Source organism: Trachurus trachurus (assembly GCF_905171665.1).
Source record: "Trachurus trachurus genome assembly, chromosome: 11".
NCBI classification, from domain to species: Eukaryota; Metazoa; Chordata; class Actinopteri; order Carangiformes; family Carangidae; genus Trachurus; species Trachurus trachurus.
Genome location: NC_139904.1, coordinates 19,206,804 through 19,223,943, shown reverse-complemented (window position 1 = coordinate 19,223,943; position 17,140 = coordinate 19,206,804). Strand labels below are relative to the sequence as shown.

The window sequence follows — 17,140 nt, the reverse complement described above, 5'->3', positions numbered from 1 at the left end:
AAACACATGAATCCATGTGGAAGGCATTAAGCGATAATATTACTTATTGGAAGCTAAGCTATATCCTGGCCTGGAGTGAATGTTTCAGGATTTTGTAATAGGAAGCACATGGGCAGGCCACAGTGAAAAGAGGCATAGAAAACAAAGACACACATCTCCTTCGATTAACAAAACAAATACACATGCCGGTCTGCCGGAGTCACAGAGGAAAAATATACAGCACGATATAGCAACAGAAACTTAGTGTTTTACTGAAATAACATGGGCTTGAATGTGAATGTTTTTTTCATCGGTTTACTTTAGATGTTGAATGGTTCTGTTCTATTTTCACATTAGCACATACCTGTTTATTTCTGACATGAATGAAGATGGGCTAATTTTCGCTGTGCATTTTATGTCAAATGAAATAAGCACCTCACAGCTCACACAGGGTTTTCCTGGTGAATATGTGTGCATGCATCGCATCCTTATCAACACAGTATATGAGACTTCATGCTCCGCGCCTGTGTTACCTCTCTCCATCAGTGCCAACCGAATAACTGTCTGCCTCTTTTCACAGACCAGATAAGACCAAGGTGACCAAAATACATCCCAGCTGCATGTGCATTGGGTGGACTGGGCAAATGTGCAGTAGACAGGCGAAGGGGGGAGGGTATATTTAGTGGTTATTTTAGTGTTTTTTCTGTATTATGTGTGTACTCTATATGAGTATTTGCAAAAGTGGGTTATGCATCTCAAGTCTAGTCTCTACATCTTTTCTTTTGTGGTTGCCTGTAACTCAAATTAATGGCTGACAAGACAGCAGTGACACTATTTTTAATTTTCAACACAACATATTCCCAAGATGCGCGGAAAGAGTGAGAAAGCGTTAGAGAGAGGTGAATGCACACAGGGGAGTGAAATCTGCTACATAACAAGCAAAAATACAAACAAAGAAAAAAAAAATCAAGTGAGTCGGAGACAACATAAAGAAGAAAAAAAAGCTGCAGATATTATTTTTCCTCCCCACACTCACAGCCTTATTTCCCAGACCTGAATTTTGTTACATTCAGCCTTACATCTGTTCGCCCAGATTGCGTAGGGGCTGTTCTTGACAGCTAGTGAAACCTCCTGAGTCTCCCTCTCTCCCTCTCTCCAGCACACAACTAGCTAATTAACAGTGTCACTCTTTTCAATAAGGCAGGGGGAGGGACACGGAGGGAGAGAGAGAGGGAGTGAGTGAGAGAGGAAGAGTAGGATAGAGAGAGAAAGAGAGAGATATTGTAGGGGGGGGGGGGGGGGGGGGGGGGGGGGGGTTGAGGAGTGAGGGGTGTACGCAAGCCAAAAGGACACAGGAGAGGCATGCACATATGCAGACGGTGAGAAAAATAAACATAGTGAAGCCAAAAGGAGGCTATGCTCTGTGTGGCTAATTAAAAAATTCCTCCCTCCATCTCCTCCGCCTCCTCCTCCTCCTCCTCCTCCTCCTCCCTCTCTCTGCACAACATTCAATAACTATTTCTGTATTCCCCGGTTTGTTATGCTCACATTTTCTCAGATCACGGTGCGCTAAATCTTCAGATTTGTGTTTTATTTACCACATGGACTTGGTGATGTAGCCTTGATAGAACCATCAACCTCTGCGCATGCCGCGGTTGAATATTTACACTTGGCCCGTTGTTTTTGTTGTTTATCTATTCTATTATTATAGACACATTTTAATTGCAATTTTGAATGCCACACTGCTTTTATTCGCCGTGGCGTAATTTGGTTTAGACGTGATTATTGGCACTGCTTTAATTTGTGCATCCTCTTAAGGACACAATAATCAGTTTGTTGTATTTCCAATAATTTATGAGTTAAATAAATAAATAAGTGCTTAATATTGCAACTGGCTGAGTCATGTCAGGTTATCAGGCACCTGCACAACCTTCGTGATACCGTTAGATTGATGTTAAAATAAGAAGCCTAATCCTCATTACTGTGAGCCTCTGGTTTTCCAAGCTGTTCCAAGCGTGTTGTATTTCAGTTTAAATGAATGTAAAGCAGTTAAATCCTGAGGGGATCAGGTGAATAAAAAATGGTAGTTTGATGGTTTTGATGTGAGTCTTTGTTCTCCTCCTTCCTGTGTTTTGCCAGGCATTGTGTTACATTGAAGAAAGCACTGATGGATGTCAATCTAGAAGGCAAAGTTTTACAAGTCTCCCCAAGTGTTTATTTTACACTTATACCTCAAGGACCAGATGGTGAGGTTTCTGACATAAGAAAACACACCAAAAAAAAGCTTTGAAAAAATACCCCTAGCTGTTTCCCTAATCAGTGATAAGTATTTTAAAAATGATTTAAGTTTTCATCTCTGTGACTGACAACTAACCTGCCACTATTTCAATTTGAACGGTTCGGTAAACGCCCTCCATCTGGTGCTTCATGCAAGAAAGAAAGCAAAGAAAATTCTCAACTAGCGACTGAGTGATTTGCTTAATCCTGCTAACTTAAGACCTGGTGTCGGCTTCCACTCTACGAGCCCTTTGAACCTCAGCTCACACACACAGTAGCCACTCACCACTAGTCCTAGCACTAATGTGCGGACCCGCTCCCCGATTTCAGGTGAGATGTCGTTGCCAAACTGCTGTAGAGTCGTGAGGAAGCGCTTGAGCTTGCTGAGCTGCCGGGCGCCGCACGCCGGCGGCAGCTGCTGGTTGGCCAGCGACGATGAGGAGGAGGAGCTCGGGCCGTTGCTGTAGCCGTTTGGAGGAGATGGAGCGCCATTGAGCGCCGTAGGAGAGTGGCTACTGCCATTGGTTACTGCGTGAGACAAAGGCAGAAATAACAGTATTAAAACGAGGGAGGGTGAAATGAAAAGGATTATGTTTTTGGTGAAGAGAATTTCCATGGAAACTGTTGTGCCAAAACAACACTGCGTTCGTGCCTCACTAAAAATAACCTGAAACTCTGTCTGCGCTGACTCTTCGACGAGCACCAACAAAGGGAACAACACAGGTCAGCTTCATGGCGACCTAACCCCTGATTTGAAATGATTTACATTCCCCTGAAAACATTCACAATCCTCGACATTTGTTTCCAATCAGGGCGGCTCGTTTGATCCTTTGCGGCATCCTCTCATAAAAAACATATTTCTGCATTTGGAGACTCGCTGCCTTTCTCCTCCTCCTTCTCCACTTCTCTTCTTCCCTGCAGTCTAAACAAGCAGGGACAGTGTGACCCCCTGTCTTGCCAGAGCACACGAGCTCTATGTGTGTGTGTGTGTGTGTGTGTGTGTGTGTGTGTGTGTGACTGTTGGGGGAGTTGGTGTACAAAGAGATACAAGGCGGCATAAAGCTTTCTCTCTAATGAGATTAGGTTTTGACTAGCGATCCACTCACTCCCCCTCTGGCCGCCGTCCAAAGCCGCCACTGTAAAGAGAGGAGAGAGAGACGAGATACTCAAACTGCATCTGGTAACAATTACATCGGGTGGAAATCAAAGCGCGCTGCTTTGTTAAAACCTTCGGCATGCGTAATGAGAGAGCCGGGCCTTTCCTCCCTCATCGCACGGAAGCCCCGACGTTAATTGTGGAGTGTGAGCGTTTGCAAGAGAAAGAGGGAGAAACAGACAGATACAAAAAGAGAGAGGGAAAGAGAGAGAGAGAGCAGATACCATAGACTAAGAAAGGGTGATTGAAGGAGAACAAAAATAATGCCTCTGTTGCAGAGAAGCACCGCTGCTAATGCAGACTTGAGTGCTCTGAGCATTTTGAACCACAGGGCCTTTGATTCTAGTGCTCTAAATGCAAGTGGTTAAGTATGTACTTCTAAGTGAATACTAGGGTGTAATTTACTCGTCACTGGGTATGTGCACGTCATGGCAAAGCTCCAACAGTTTGTAAGCGTGGGCGTTAATGAACTTGTTGGGAATGACTGCAATTGAAAATCCAATGCAACTTGTTAAGAAGGTCTTTTTTTTTCTTTTACCATTGCGTGTCGCCACTATCTTTGCATGTCTGAGCACACAACCCCCCTGTCTCCTGCAATTTATGTTTCAGTACAACTAAAGCGCACGTGTTTTGTGGGAAACATAATCGCTGGCTGGATTACATTCACAGGCTATGTATTTTTTGAGTGAATGAATCCACAGCTTTATTACTGTAATGGTGGTGGAGTCGCCAGCGGGTGGTCGGGGTGAACGGCAGGTGTGCAGAGTGCATGACTGTCACACCAGAGGGCGGAGTTCCCACCCAGAGTCCTGCCTGTGGTTTGGTTTCTTTAACAAAGGCAAATATGTTGTCTCTGAAGTCACTGTGAACTTCTTCTGAATTAAACCAGACTGCAGCCTCGAGTCTTAAGCACTGAAAGATGGTCTTATACTCTAAGACTGGAGGATTCAGAACATTTTTACTGACACATTACACATGAATGTATTTGCAAAGGTTTGCCAAATACTAAAATTAAGAACACATTTGTGATATTAATTGTAAATATAATCTGAAAAGATATAGATTATTTGCAGTTGCAGTTTAAATGTAATTCCTAAGAGGTAGATCTGCTCTGTTTTAGTTAGTTAGGTTTAAAGTAGAATAATACCTCACTGTAATTCAGTATTATCTTAAATTCTAGTGGTTCAGCTGTCACCTTATTACTGATTGACACTTGAGCAGCACCTTTGTGATTCATTTCAGGATGTAATAATCCAATTTACAGTCAAAGAGAATCTAACTATAGAAACTTGGAGATGAACACAACTGTTCAACAAGGCTCTGAAGCGCTGCTGTTGTTACACTGTGACCCCTTCATGAATGCATTAATATTAATCTGTCTCTACTCACATGTTGTGGGGGTGTAGGAGCTGTTGCGTGGTGCTCCCTGTGTGCTGGGTGGGGGCGGCATGGTAGGGGGGGTCAACCTGGACTGTGTCTTGACGTCCGCAGGTGAGTCGGGCATGGTGGAGCGCTTCCCAGTGCGATCTGAAGGGGAAGACAAAGAAGATGAGGAAAAGATTATACACTAATAACATACCCAACACAATATGCTGATATCTTAACACAGGAAATACAAAACAACTGTTGAGGGCGACGCACTCTACTCTACATCTGTGCGCCTAGAAAGAACCGTATCATCACCTGCACGTAAACAGTGGCAGGATTTAATATGATAGCGAAGCTGCTGTTAAGGTGCACCGAACAGACGAGATCTGGATGCATATGCTCTGTCAAATGAGAAAAGAGAGTGAGTGAGAGAGAGGAGAGAGACAGACACACAAGCACAGATAGACAGACGCCCGAGAGAGAGAGAGAGAGAGAGAGAGAGAGAGAGAGAGAGAGAGAGAGAGAGAGAGAGAGAGAGAGAGAGAAGCATAAATCTGCAGTGAGTATGGGTCTCATTCCACCACCATCTGTGCCATCCTGCATGGCCGTTGTACAGAATGGCGACACAACACCTCTCCCTCCCCTGCTAACGACCGCAGTGCTCATTACACACACACACACACACACACACACACACACACACACACACACACACACACACACACACACACACACACACACACACACACACACACACACACTGCCCAAATGCTTGTATCTCTGGATGCTACACTCACATCTGTTCAGGATGGGAACAAGGCAGACAACCAACTATGAATTGATTTCAGTTCATTAACAGATACAAACTAACTTGTTCTTCACCTTTGATATTCTATGATAGGCTACTTCTCGCTGAAACCAGATGTCTGAAAATCAGGGAAGAAAAACACCCACATTTTTACTTATGAGCTATTTAAAAGATAAAACATTAATCAAAAACAAAACATTTTCTTTGATTACATGCCCGTTTTCACCTAATTCAGTTGCTTTGTGCTCAGCAGATAACTGACCATATCAATTGTATGAGAACAGCAGCGAGACATTATCACCGTCCTGCACTGGTGCGAGGGGCTGAGCCCATATTGTGCAGGATAAGATACACAACTTCTCTCAGCAACAGCAGCAACACGCCTATCACAGAGTCAACAGACTCTTATCAACTGTCTCTGTGGCACATTGTGAAGGGGAAATTAAAAAAAAAAGAGGAAGAGAGAGGAAGGAGGGTGGAGGGCAAAAAGATAAAGGAGAGAGGCAGAAGAAGGGAAGGGAGGAGCTGCAAGAGAAACAAAAAATATTGTCTGTGAAATTAGAGAAATGTAGCTATGATCATTGAGGGATTGCATGTACCATGATTCAAACATACACGCAGGTTGGTGCAGGTGTTTGTTGCAGAACCAGGGTGGTCACACACCAAAGACCTTTCTGTGTTTTAGTGTGTGTGTGTGTGTGTGTCTGTGTGTACAATTTTGCATGATGAATACACATGCTGTTACATAATCCTATATTTTACATGTAACCATGTTTGTTTGCATATTTCCCCTCAATGTTTGTGCAGTCAGGCGTGTAAAGTTGCAGGCTGCATAAATGCTACAGCTCCTCTGTGCCTACTGTTTGGATCCATAGTGTTAATTTTTAGGCAAAATGAAAGAGAGAAAGTGATGTGAGAGAGACAGAGTAGCCTAAGCCTGTTAGCTATATAGGCCCGAGCCTCAGTAGCACTCTGCCTCGCTGCTGCTGCTGAGGTGCACTGTGACTAAGTACTTTAGTCACGCTGGTTCGGCTTTAGCAGCCAGGCGAGTGAGAGATGGAGATGTCACTGAAATTCTAAACACAACTCGCTCCATAGCTTCATTTCCAGACCAAACCTTTAGGTCAGTTTTATTTCTTCCACTTGTTGACCTTTTAAGGAATAAGCTGGAAGAATATGATGGAGATGAATGGAAGAATCTGAGATGCAAGTCCACAGCAATTACACCAAGTGTCGTGACCAGGATCATGTTCGGGAAGAATAATGATCAGTCTCTCTAAGCTTTAAAGGTTTAACACACAAAGCGATGTGACATACATGAAAATAAGGACTCATTCTTTGTGAAGTGAAGAGTGTTTTCCAAGAAATAAGAGTCTAAATCGCTGTCAGCTGCTCAGAGATGCTTCACTGTCCAAACAAACTAAAAATGATTTTAATTCACTTTCCTTGAGCTCCTCACTGGGACACTGATGTATATATGGAGCAATATGCTGTTATCAGGATACTCTGTTATTATTAAATGTGAGAAACAGTGGATTTCATACTCCAAAGATCCTGTAAGTAAACAGATCCAGCAATATAGTCAGAAAGAAAACAAAAGGAAAGACCCATCACATCCTTCCCCCAGACAGAGGTCACACTCCTGCTAACTAACCACGGGGCGCTGTCCCTCTCAAACCATGCTCTCTCTGGTGCCGTCCTAGGAGGAGTCCACTGATAAAGTCACTGGGAAGGAGGGAAATATCTGGCTCCCAGCACATTGGCATCAAGTCTGTGTGAAGAACTGGGAAATTTAGACCAGGCCTGAGAAGCAGAGCACAACAGACTCTAAGCCTGAAGTCCAGTTGGGTCTGAATCTCTCAAATTGAAGATTCAGGTTGGGTTATTTAATTCTACAGTTAATATGAATTTATTAATGTGAATGTATCACTGACTCACACTAAGCTTTAGCTTAGAAATGGAGGATTGGAATGACGTGAAGGGAAAAGGGGATAAATTGCAAGGGAACAGCATGAATGGATACAGAGCAGAGATTAGTGGAAAAAAGCCGAGTGATTAGGAAAGCAGAGAATAGAGGAATGGAGGTGAAAGACGAGTCAATATGAAGGAAGAACAGGGAGAACAGAGTGACTGCCCAAACCTTTAACTGTCTACCCACTCTGCTGCACATTTGGTAACTGTCTGTGTCTTTCTCACTATTCTACCTTTCACCACACACACACATGCACACTCACAAACACACACATTCACTCTCCATCCTTCCAGACTGGCCAGACAGAGAAAGCTTTACTCTAATTTCACCACAGAAAAAAAAAAGTCTGAATCTAACTATTTATTTTATAAACTCAGGATGTAGCAGAATAGCTCATGAAAACATATAGTCTTACCTCTGGCTGCCAGCTATCATATCCTGTATGCCTGCCTAAAATATGATCTTTGAAAATACAAGGTTATTAAAAAAGCAACGGCCGGGTGACAGCACCCAAGGTAATTCATCATTCTCCAGTCAAACACAAAGACTTTACATGTATATACTTAACGAGCCCAAGTTAAATACAGAGTAGTCACCATATCACACATGGTTGTACTTATCCTGCTTCAGTGGATCTTTGAGCTCATGCTTTCCATACGTCTGTATATTGCCTTTTCTAATTGTGTGGTAATTTATGACCCAGTTCGCATGATGTATTGTAGATAGTGGGACATCAAATTAGGATCCAAATCATCTTATAATTACATTAATCTTTGAGACTAGATAGGGAAATGGATAAAGTAAATGACTCACATCACCAAGATGCAATTTGAAATCCATATGGTACAAATAATATGATATAATTATTTTTTTTAGTTTACAACAAAGTGAGGTGTTTAAAGAGATGACTAGAACATTATCCCTCAGGGTGTTATTCATGTAAAAGGAACATAAAATATTTTTTTATTATAAAAACTTTAAAAGTCAATTTGAATCCAAACATGTAAAGGGAGGACTAGACTCGAGATCCACCTGAACTCCTGCATGGCATTATGGGCCCTGCGGCAGCATGGAAAGATGAGTTTGGTTACAGGCTTGTAATTGGGGATTAACACCTGGGTCAGTGGTATCGTTGGACGGCAGTTGTCAGGTAGAGATGAGAGAAACATAAACCCTGAAAGCATTTGAAACTCATCTGCAGTCCCTCAGGTGAAGAAGATGAAGGATAAAGAATGAATTAGTGTGAAATCCATGCACACGGCAAACACATACACATGCATCCCGGCAATAACATATTCTCCCTCTCGCTCGCTCTCACACACGCACAAGCCCACGCACACTTTTGTGATTTATAAACGGCATCTTCTCTGTTTCTGATTTGATTGAGAGCACTGCAAAGAATATAAGCAGAATAAAATCAATGGCTTCATACTAACCAACAAGGGCTGTACCCAGCCATTCACTCAGCAATTACTATGCCACTTGAATCAATAGCAATACTCCCTCCACAGGGTAATTTACCCAGTCTTTGGGAAAAATAAAAATACATCTCACAAGTGAAGCACATTACTGAAAACACACATGACTGTGTGCTCTCCATTTTCATGTGCAAATATAGCTTCTATATGTTGAAATGAGAAATATATGTACAGACAACAGCCAGACAAGCTTCCATTTGATTGCAGCAATAGAGCAGGGCTGAACAATAGTGAATTCATGCATAATTCAATTCAAAAAAGAACAAGCATTCTTAAACAACCTTGAAAACAAAGTCAGGCGTCTCCTCCAGTCTAATACATCTGTTAAAACCTGATGGCTGAACTTAATGCACATCCATTGTCCATTTATTAGCCCCGTTACTGCCCCATCAGTTGCATACTGTAGGCAAAGCAGCAGATCTGTGGCTGGCCGATGGATGGTATTCCAGGACTGGACAGGTATCGATGTGCAGAGCTTTAATGGAAATAGGGTGATGAGTGCTTTGACTTTGTCTAACTCACTTTACGACTTCTCAGAAGTGCTGTTGTCCAGGAATTAATGGATTGAAGAGGATGAGGATGGTTGTTGAAGGGGCGGCTATTAGCTATAAAGGAAGAGAAGAGCCTCCAAAGTGTGTGTTGATTCATCGAGCAGGCACAGGTGCCAAACCTATTGATGATCATGTGTATGGATGACAGTGATTAATGTCTCACAACAGCCACTTGGTGCATGGTTTTATATCAAGCATCATGAAGGAGCTCTTAGTGCAAATATTTGTAATACAAGCGTCCTGAATGAGGCTCAGACCCATGAAAACATCAGAGTGTAGTGGTGCTTCATTAAATGCATCTGCTGCTACACAGTTATCAGCTATCACATTGTATGTGTCAATGGTAATTACACTCAGATGTTACTGACTGATGGGCTCCAGCAGGGTTGGGGCTTTTGTCTATATGAAGTCACGATTACACCAACAGAAGTGCAGTTAGCATCCTGAGTGGTGGTAAGAAGTGCCTACTCCTAACTCAGGAGGTTGCATATGCTGCTTTTGTTTAACTGGTTAATAACTTTTAGAAAACAGAGGAGGGAAAACTTTCTCAGATTCCACAACCTTTATCAAATATGTATCTTTCGATCCACTTGGTTGGAAAGTATTGATATAAACCACCGTATTTTGGGCATAACAATTTGATTATGCTAACTGCCCTCAGCTCGGCTCTCAGAGGCTCTCCGTTAAAATAACAAAGTTGAATTTCTCTTGTTTGTAACTTTCAGTAATCACTTTACAATCTATCCCTCTGACTCATAGAGCAATCCTAGAAATGAGGCAAAACCCTGGACAACTACCTGCCACTCAAGGAGGATGTCTTCACACTTACATCACCCGTTTGCATCGTCCGTGATCCTCAATGTTTGCAAAATCTTGCTTTCTTTCCTTCTTGCCTTTCTCTCCCTTTCGCTTGTACCCTCTTTCAGCCAAGCTCAAAGAAAGGAGATTTTATCCCCCCGCTGACTTGTGATACGCGCCTTTTCTAAGGTTACATGCAAGTTACATCACTCGCCTAAAACAAGGTTGTTGCAATGAACGATATCTAGAAGGAACGCGGTCCCTGAGAAGCAGTTCAATATGTTACAGAAAGGACTCGGCTAACCCACAACTCAAGGCAAAAAATACAATGTTATATCAAAACCTTATACATTTCATCATCACACACAAAGCTGGGAGGTCATTTCGCATTCAAATCACCTTGCAAAATGAGGACAACATTGCCCACCCTTGCTATTTTAGATTATTCATAGAGGCTACAATGACTTTAAAGTCTGTCATCAGAAGATAGAGTCAAACAATCTCCATTACACACTTCATAAGCTAGAATTGCCTCTGTGTGTATGCATGTGTTTGCACGGGTGTATGTGTGCGCTGCGATCGTACAGTTGGAGACCCAGAAAATGATGTGATAACAGTGGCAGTAATATGCCACTCGAGAGTACTTCACACAGGCAAATCCCATTCTTCAAAACGACAATGGATTTCAATCACGCTGGGTGAATTTTCAAGAGTTGGCGGCTGTGACATAAACAATTTGCGTTGCGCTGGCGCCTGTGTGCGCACAAGATTGTATTAGTCAGACATAAGATATCATCATTATGGAGTTAAATGGAAAAATGCATATAGGGTGACCCACTAATGCCCTGCACACACGCACGCACACACAGGCAAATATATAATCTAGACATGCATAATACCGTCAGTGCACACACTGATTTGTAGGTGTGGAGGTGAAAACTGTGAGGCACTGAAGCTGCAGGGAGCCTGTGAATTGAGCAGTAATGTCCACAACATACCAATGTCTGAGCAAAATGGTGCCTCCGGGTGTGTTAGACCCACACACACACTCACACGCATACACATACACATACACATACACATACACATACACATACACATACACATACACATACACATACACATACACATACACACCATACACAATAATGCGTAGAGAGGGAACAGGACAAATAGGTAATGGAATAGATGAAGTGATACAGAGATGGTGTGATAGTGGCTTGTGGTGATTGCCCAGTGTGTTGCGTACCGATGTGGGGAGAGGGAGCAGGGGACGGACACAAGAGAGTGATAAAAATGGGGAGAACGAGAGGACAGATGTGTTAAAGAACACAGCTGAGGGACAGGTGGGACGATTGAGATTCAGGCAGCGTACACAGTGAGACAAGAGGAATCTATCGGTATGCAAGTATAGTAACCCCTCTTCTCTTTCCATCATCCCCTCCTCTAGACCATACACACACACACACACACACACACACACACACACACACACACACACACACACACACACACACACACACAAACAGATTCACCGGCAGCCAGATGGAGCAATATGCAGAGCATGTCCCATCAAACTCCACCCACTTGTCAAGAAGATGTATGGATGCAACGCCCTACCGCAAACCCACAAACACACAAATACACAAATACATACACACAGCCGCAGAGATGCATGTGTACACTACAAGCAAGCAACAAAACACAACTCTCTCCTTTCTCCTCTCTCTAGTGCACACACATAGATCTGATTTCCATCATCTAATTTATTTCCCTCCCCAGCAGAGGCGGGATGCAGAGGAGAGCAGCACCACCACCATCAGTGTGTCCCCTCGGACTTCTCTCCCTTTCTTTCTTTCCATTTCTCTACCTCAGTCGCGTTGCTCTTTCTCTCTGTTTTCCTTCTCTTTCTCACTTTCATTGCTGGTCCCACCCTTCTCTCTTCCCTCCCTCGATTCCTCTCCTCCTCCTCTGTGAGGACTCACTGGCGAACACATGTTCTTCCTGAAGGCTCTTTTTCACTGGTGGCTGCTGCTTCACCTTGTTTCCCAGCAAAATTACAGTAAATGAGGCAAAGACTTTGGCCACAGCGTAACAAGGCTTATCCTCTCCAGTAATGGTGGATGGTCTTCACCCATTCCTCTTTATGCATTTAATGCAATATTATACTTTGCATGTTACTCCATGGGCTCTGCTCAGCTAGTCAAATCCTCTGTATTTTGATGTCCGATGCTCCTGGCAACTCATAGTATATTAAATCAAAGTGGTTGGAAAAACAAGGAAGCCTTTAATAACAGACATATTTTGTGATTAGTAATTGATAGTGTGGATTAGTGGACTGGTACCATGCAATGTTTTCCCGACTGAGCATCTGGTGAAGTAGTTTAAAAGAGTTTAATGTGGTCCACTAATCTAAATATCATTAGAGTTTCTCTTCTCCAGTTATATTGTAGACATGTGGGAATTTGGTTATCTGAAAAATGGCTGTCTATCAGTGTGGGAGTATCTCCCCGAGACTGGGCAATGCTGGAGGAATGTTGGGGTTAAAGGTCACTGTTTTAGCTTGTGATGGATTATTTGTATTATGAGGAAAAAACAATATTCATCCCACTTTTGATGAAACTCTGCTCCATAATAACTCATAATATAATAGTACATCACAAAATAATATGTGAAAAACTGCAATGGCCAGAATGTGTGTTTTCCCCTTGTCGTTTTCTGAGTTGTAAGTCTGCTTTTCCTCCTTTTTACCTTAAATGATGGTCCCCTAATGACTGAGTGTAGTAGTATGAGTGATGGTGCAACCACAGCACTGGAGCAAACAGATCTGCCTCTGATCAGTGTTGACAGTCCTTTGCATCTCTCACCATATCTGTATTTTTCTCTCAGTGTAACATCGTGTGTTTACACTTTGTCAAGCCAGCGAAGACATAAGGAGATTTCTCAGTCGCACACAAAGGTCTGAACACCATCTGTTCCACCGCACAAACATTAACACGCACACGCCCGCACATATGCACACAAACACAAAAATACATAAACTACACAGACAAATCCTGCAGAAGAACGTAGACTTCACACACTCGCGCACACACGTACACACACACAGTGGACAATAAAACATATGTGGCGTATAACATTAAAAGTCTTTCACTCTTTTTCAAAAAATAGATTTATAGTAATGTCTGTTTTACCCATCTGTTGAAACAAGGTCTCTGTTGCAGAGAGCCGGAGAGGAAGAAGTGTTAAGGAACAATAAAAATGATTCACAGTGCCCGTTACACATCCTCTCAAATCGAACCGATTCCTGCCACATCTTGTTGCCAGGCAAAATTAACCTACAGGGTCTTGTAAAAGAAAAGACAAGCAATAGGAGTGGGTGGTGGAAAGAAAAAAAAATACAGAAAAAAGGAGTTGGGGGGGGGTCAGGGAGAGGTAAAGGTAAAGAAAACATCAGGAGCTGTATGCGACAGGAAGAGATAGCATGAGGAACAGATTGACATTATATCTGAACTGACTATTATTCCACAGCAGGGTTGTGCGGGGGCTGAACATATGGAAAACACTCCATTGAACATCTTTTTTATTTATTTATATAGAGCTGGTTTATCATTGTCATTAACAACATGACCGCAGAACAATGGTATAAATGTTGCTCTCTGGTGGACAAAATGGAGGGACAGGAATCCGATGTAAGCCTTGGTGAGCTCTGTTTGCCCGTTTAATGGAAACCAGCCTATTGAAAATTGCTTTCTGTATACAGTTTGGTTCATTTCTGGTGCCACGCTGACACAGAGCCAAGTGAACCCAAATGGATCTGGGTGTTTTCCCAGGCAAGACTTGATGCCAGCAGAGGACGACTCGCACAAAACCCTCTACACACATCCTAATGCCGACGACACATGGTTTTATTTTCCTAATCTTCGCACACAGCCAGTGGGTTATACCTTTCTTGCCTTTGTTATAATTTGCCTGTACTGTATATGTTGTGTGGTTGTGGAATAATACTGCTGCATCGTATATACGAGATAAGACTCTGTGCAGTATGTAACAACAACAAGCTCAATGTGGGAATCTCATTTTTGGTCTATAAACACAGAGGGAAGAACACACACACATACACAAAATCCTCTGTGAACTGTTTGACCCAAGTAGCACAAGCACAATTTGAAATCACTGATGCATCCACTCAATTTCTAAACACAAACACACTGACACATACACACACATATACACACACACCCAAGTGGCAATTTGTTTTTTGTTTTTTTTGCCTGTCGTCCCTTAAGCTACATTGAAGCATCTCTCTGCAGTCAATTTCTATCTGTGTGTATCTGTGCGTCCTGTCTTCGGGAGCAAAATCAATTTTCAACAGACTGTAAAGGCCTTTGTGTTTTACATGTCAGTTATCTTTTACTATGTGGAGACAGGCAGAGGCACAGAGAGAGAGGAAGGATGGGGGACTGGTTGGGAGGATGGAGTGATGATGAGTAAGGGGCACGGCTATTGTGTGTGATGGGGAGAAAAACAGACAGCCAGGGATGAAAGGATGGAAAGCATGTGGGGAAAAAAAACAGAGTTCAAGAAAGAAGGAAGAGGTAGGAAAAGGGAGGTGAGGATGCTGAGGAGAAGGACTGAAAAGGAGAGATAACAAACGCCTGTGAGAGACAGATGGGGAAATCAAACACGAGAGGCAGAGGACAAGCACAAAAAAAGGGGGCAGAGGCTAACAGTAAGGGAGGGAGGGTTCCTGGGGAGGGAGGGGGGGGAAGTACGGTGGGGGAGGGAACAACCCGTCTGCCTGGTGTTTTCAAAATATCACATGACGGCTGCCATGTGTTGGAAATTACTGCCGGTTAACTATCTTCCCCAAAACCGCTCCGAAAAAATATGTCTGCAATTTATGAAATGTGTTCCAGGGCTCTGCTAAGTAGAACCAGATTTTCAACACTGAGAAAAAAAAAAACCTTTACCCCTCTCTGCCCCTCCTCTGAAAACCGCTACTCTCTTTTCTTTTTACGCTCCCTCTCTTTCTCTCCTCCACCCCTCCCTCCTTTCCCCCCTACAGGAGAAGATGTTTAAAATGGGGTCTTAGTCACATCTGGTGAACAGGAAGGCTGAGAGTGGTGGCTGGTGTGACCTCGCATCAGGGCTTTTCCAGGCTTACATTGTGTGTTGTGTGTATTGTGTGTGTGTGTGTGTACATGTGTATACCTGTGTTTTTTGTGTGTGATATGGTGACCATGGTTTGCTAATGGCTCTGAGTGGCTGAAAGTAGAGTATGACTGCAGACGCGGATGACAGAGGGATGGCCTTTGCTCACAAACACACACGCACAAACAGCATCACTGTGACCGTTCCAGGTCACCAATGGGTCTTTGTCTCCTTTCATGTAACCATTACACACTTTCTCCTGGGCTCTTTTCTCTCATTGTTTCACCTTTCACTGGCTCACCTCCCTGTCAGCTCACAGCCATCTGAGTCCACTGACACACACACACACACACACACACACACACACACACACACATGAAGAGAGTATTTCGACACAGGCAAGGAAACCAGTTCACACAAACAAAGCTTTGACACACACAGACCTGTGAAACATCAGTGATAGCGATGAGTCCACCATGAACTTGCTGTCTGCTGTCTTTAAAAAATGAAGTATATTTCAGCATTTAAGTTTAAAGGGACAACGAGCAGTTTGTATTTGGTTATAAAAAAGTCTCATATTAATGTGGATGAATCTACGTTACCCACACTTGTTAATGGCTCCATTTTCGATAAATATATAGTTTTGCCCATAGGAAAAATGTGTTGCTCATCTGTTGTTCAATCTCGTCTCTTGAGATACATTTGAGCTTCTCATATTCGTATCATTCTGTGATCATTTGTTTCTGAATTATTTCTCCTAAGGGTCCCTTAGGAGCAAGAGATAAGCTAAGAAGAGACAAGACACCAGTAAGACAAAGGAGGTTGAATTGAGAAAACAATTTGAGCAATACTTGAGAATTGGGATAAACAGATGAGATCTCATAATTGTATACCCCTGTTCTCAATTATGTCTTGGTTATTTGAATGAGAATTGACGAGAATAACATGAGATGAATCTGAGACTTTTATGAGACAAATCTGAGAAGTATGAGCCTTAAAAGAGATCTTATCATTGTCTGTCCTATGTCTCTTCCATGTCTTAATTATTTCTCTTAAATGTCTTTCTGAAGCTATATATGAGAATGATATCTGAGCTATATTTGAGAAATACGAGAACAAATTGAGAATGTAATTTAAAGATGAATAAACTTTAGTAATTAGAAATAACTGTAAAAACAATTCTTAATATTGAAAAGTTGAAAACTTTATTTGTGTGACACCATTACTACGTACAACACTTCCAGATTGTAAAAAACAAAACAAAGCAAAAACACACTGACCAGCACTGCTGTGGTACGTGGAACAACAATGTACGGTGGCCTGGAGGTGCAAACCAACATTACAAAATCTGAAACACTTTTACAAAGCTTGAGACAAATTTACAATTTAGAAAACATTTTTACATATCATAAAACAAAATTACATTACCATAACACCGGTTGGCTGCTTCTGTTATCACCTCTGGTTCAACCCCGGAGTTGGTGCATTCCCTTTCCAGTTGATGTTATTTGTAAATTTGTTTTGGGACTTGCAAATTTATCTGTGTTTGTAAAAATGTTTAGTTTCTTGTTAATTTGTTTTCTGAAATGTAAATTTGTT

The 17,140-nt window shown here is 42.4% G+C and overlaps 1 protein-coding gene across 2 annotated transcripts in view; it reads right to left on the bottom strand.

Moving 5' to 3' along the window:
• Nucleotides 1–17,140, bottom strand: part of runx1t1 (RUNX1 partner transcriptional co-repressor 1) — a gene marked incomplete at its 3' end in the record, with an annotated part of 94,530 nt that overhangs the window by 14,232 nt on the left and 63,158 nt on the right. For both annotated transcript variants that reach the window (XM_083982379.1, XM_083982380.1), the window contains 2 exons: nt 4,802–4,939; nt 2,543–2,784 (listed from right to left, as the gene is read on the bottom strand). In XM_083982379.1, coding sequence (XP_083838505.1) covers nt 2,543–2,784; nt 4,802–4,939 — 380 coding nt within the window. The remainder of the gene's footprint in view (nt 1–2,542; nt 2,785–4,801; nt 4,940–17,140) is intronic.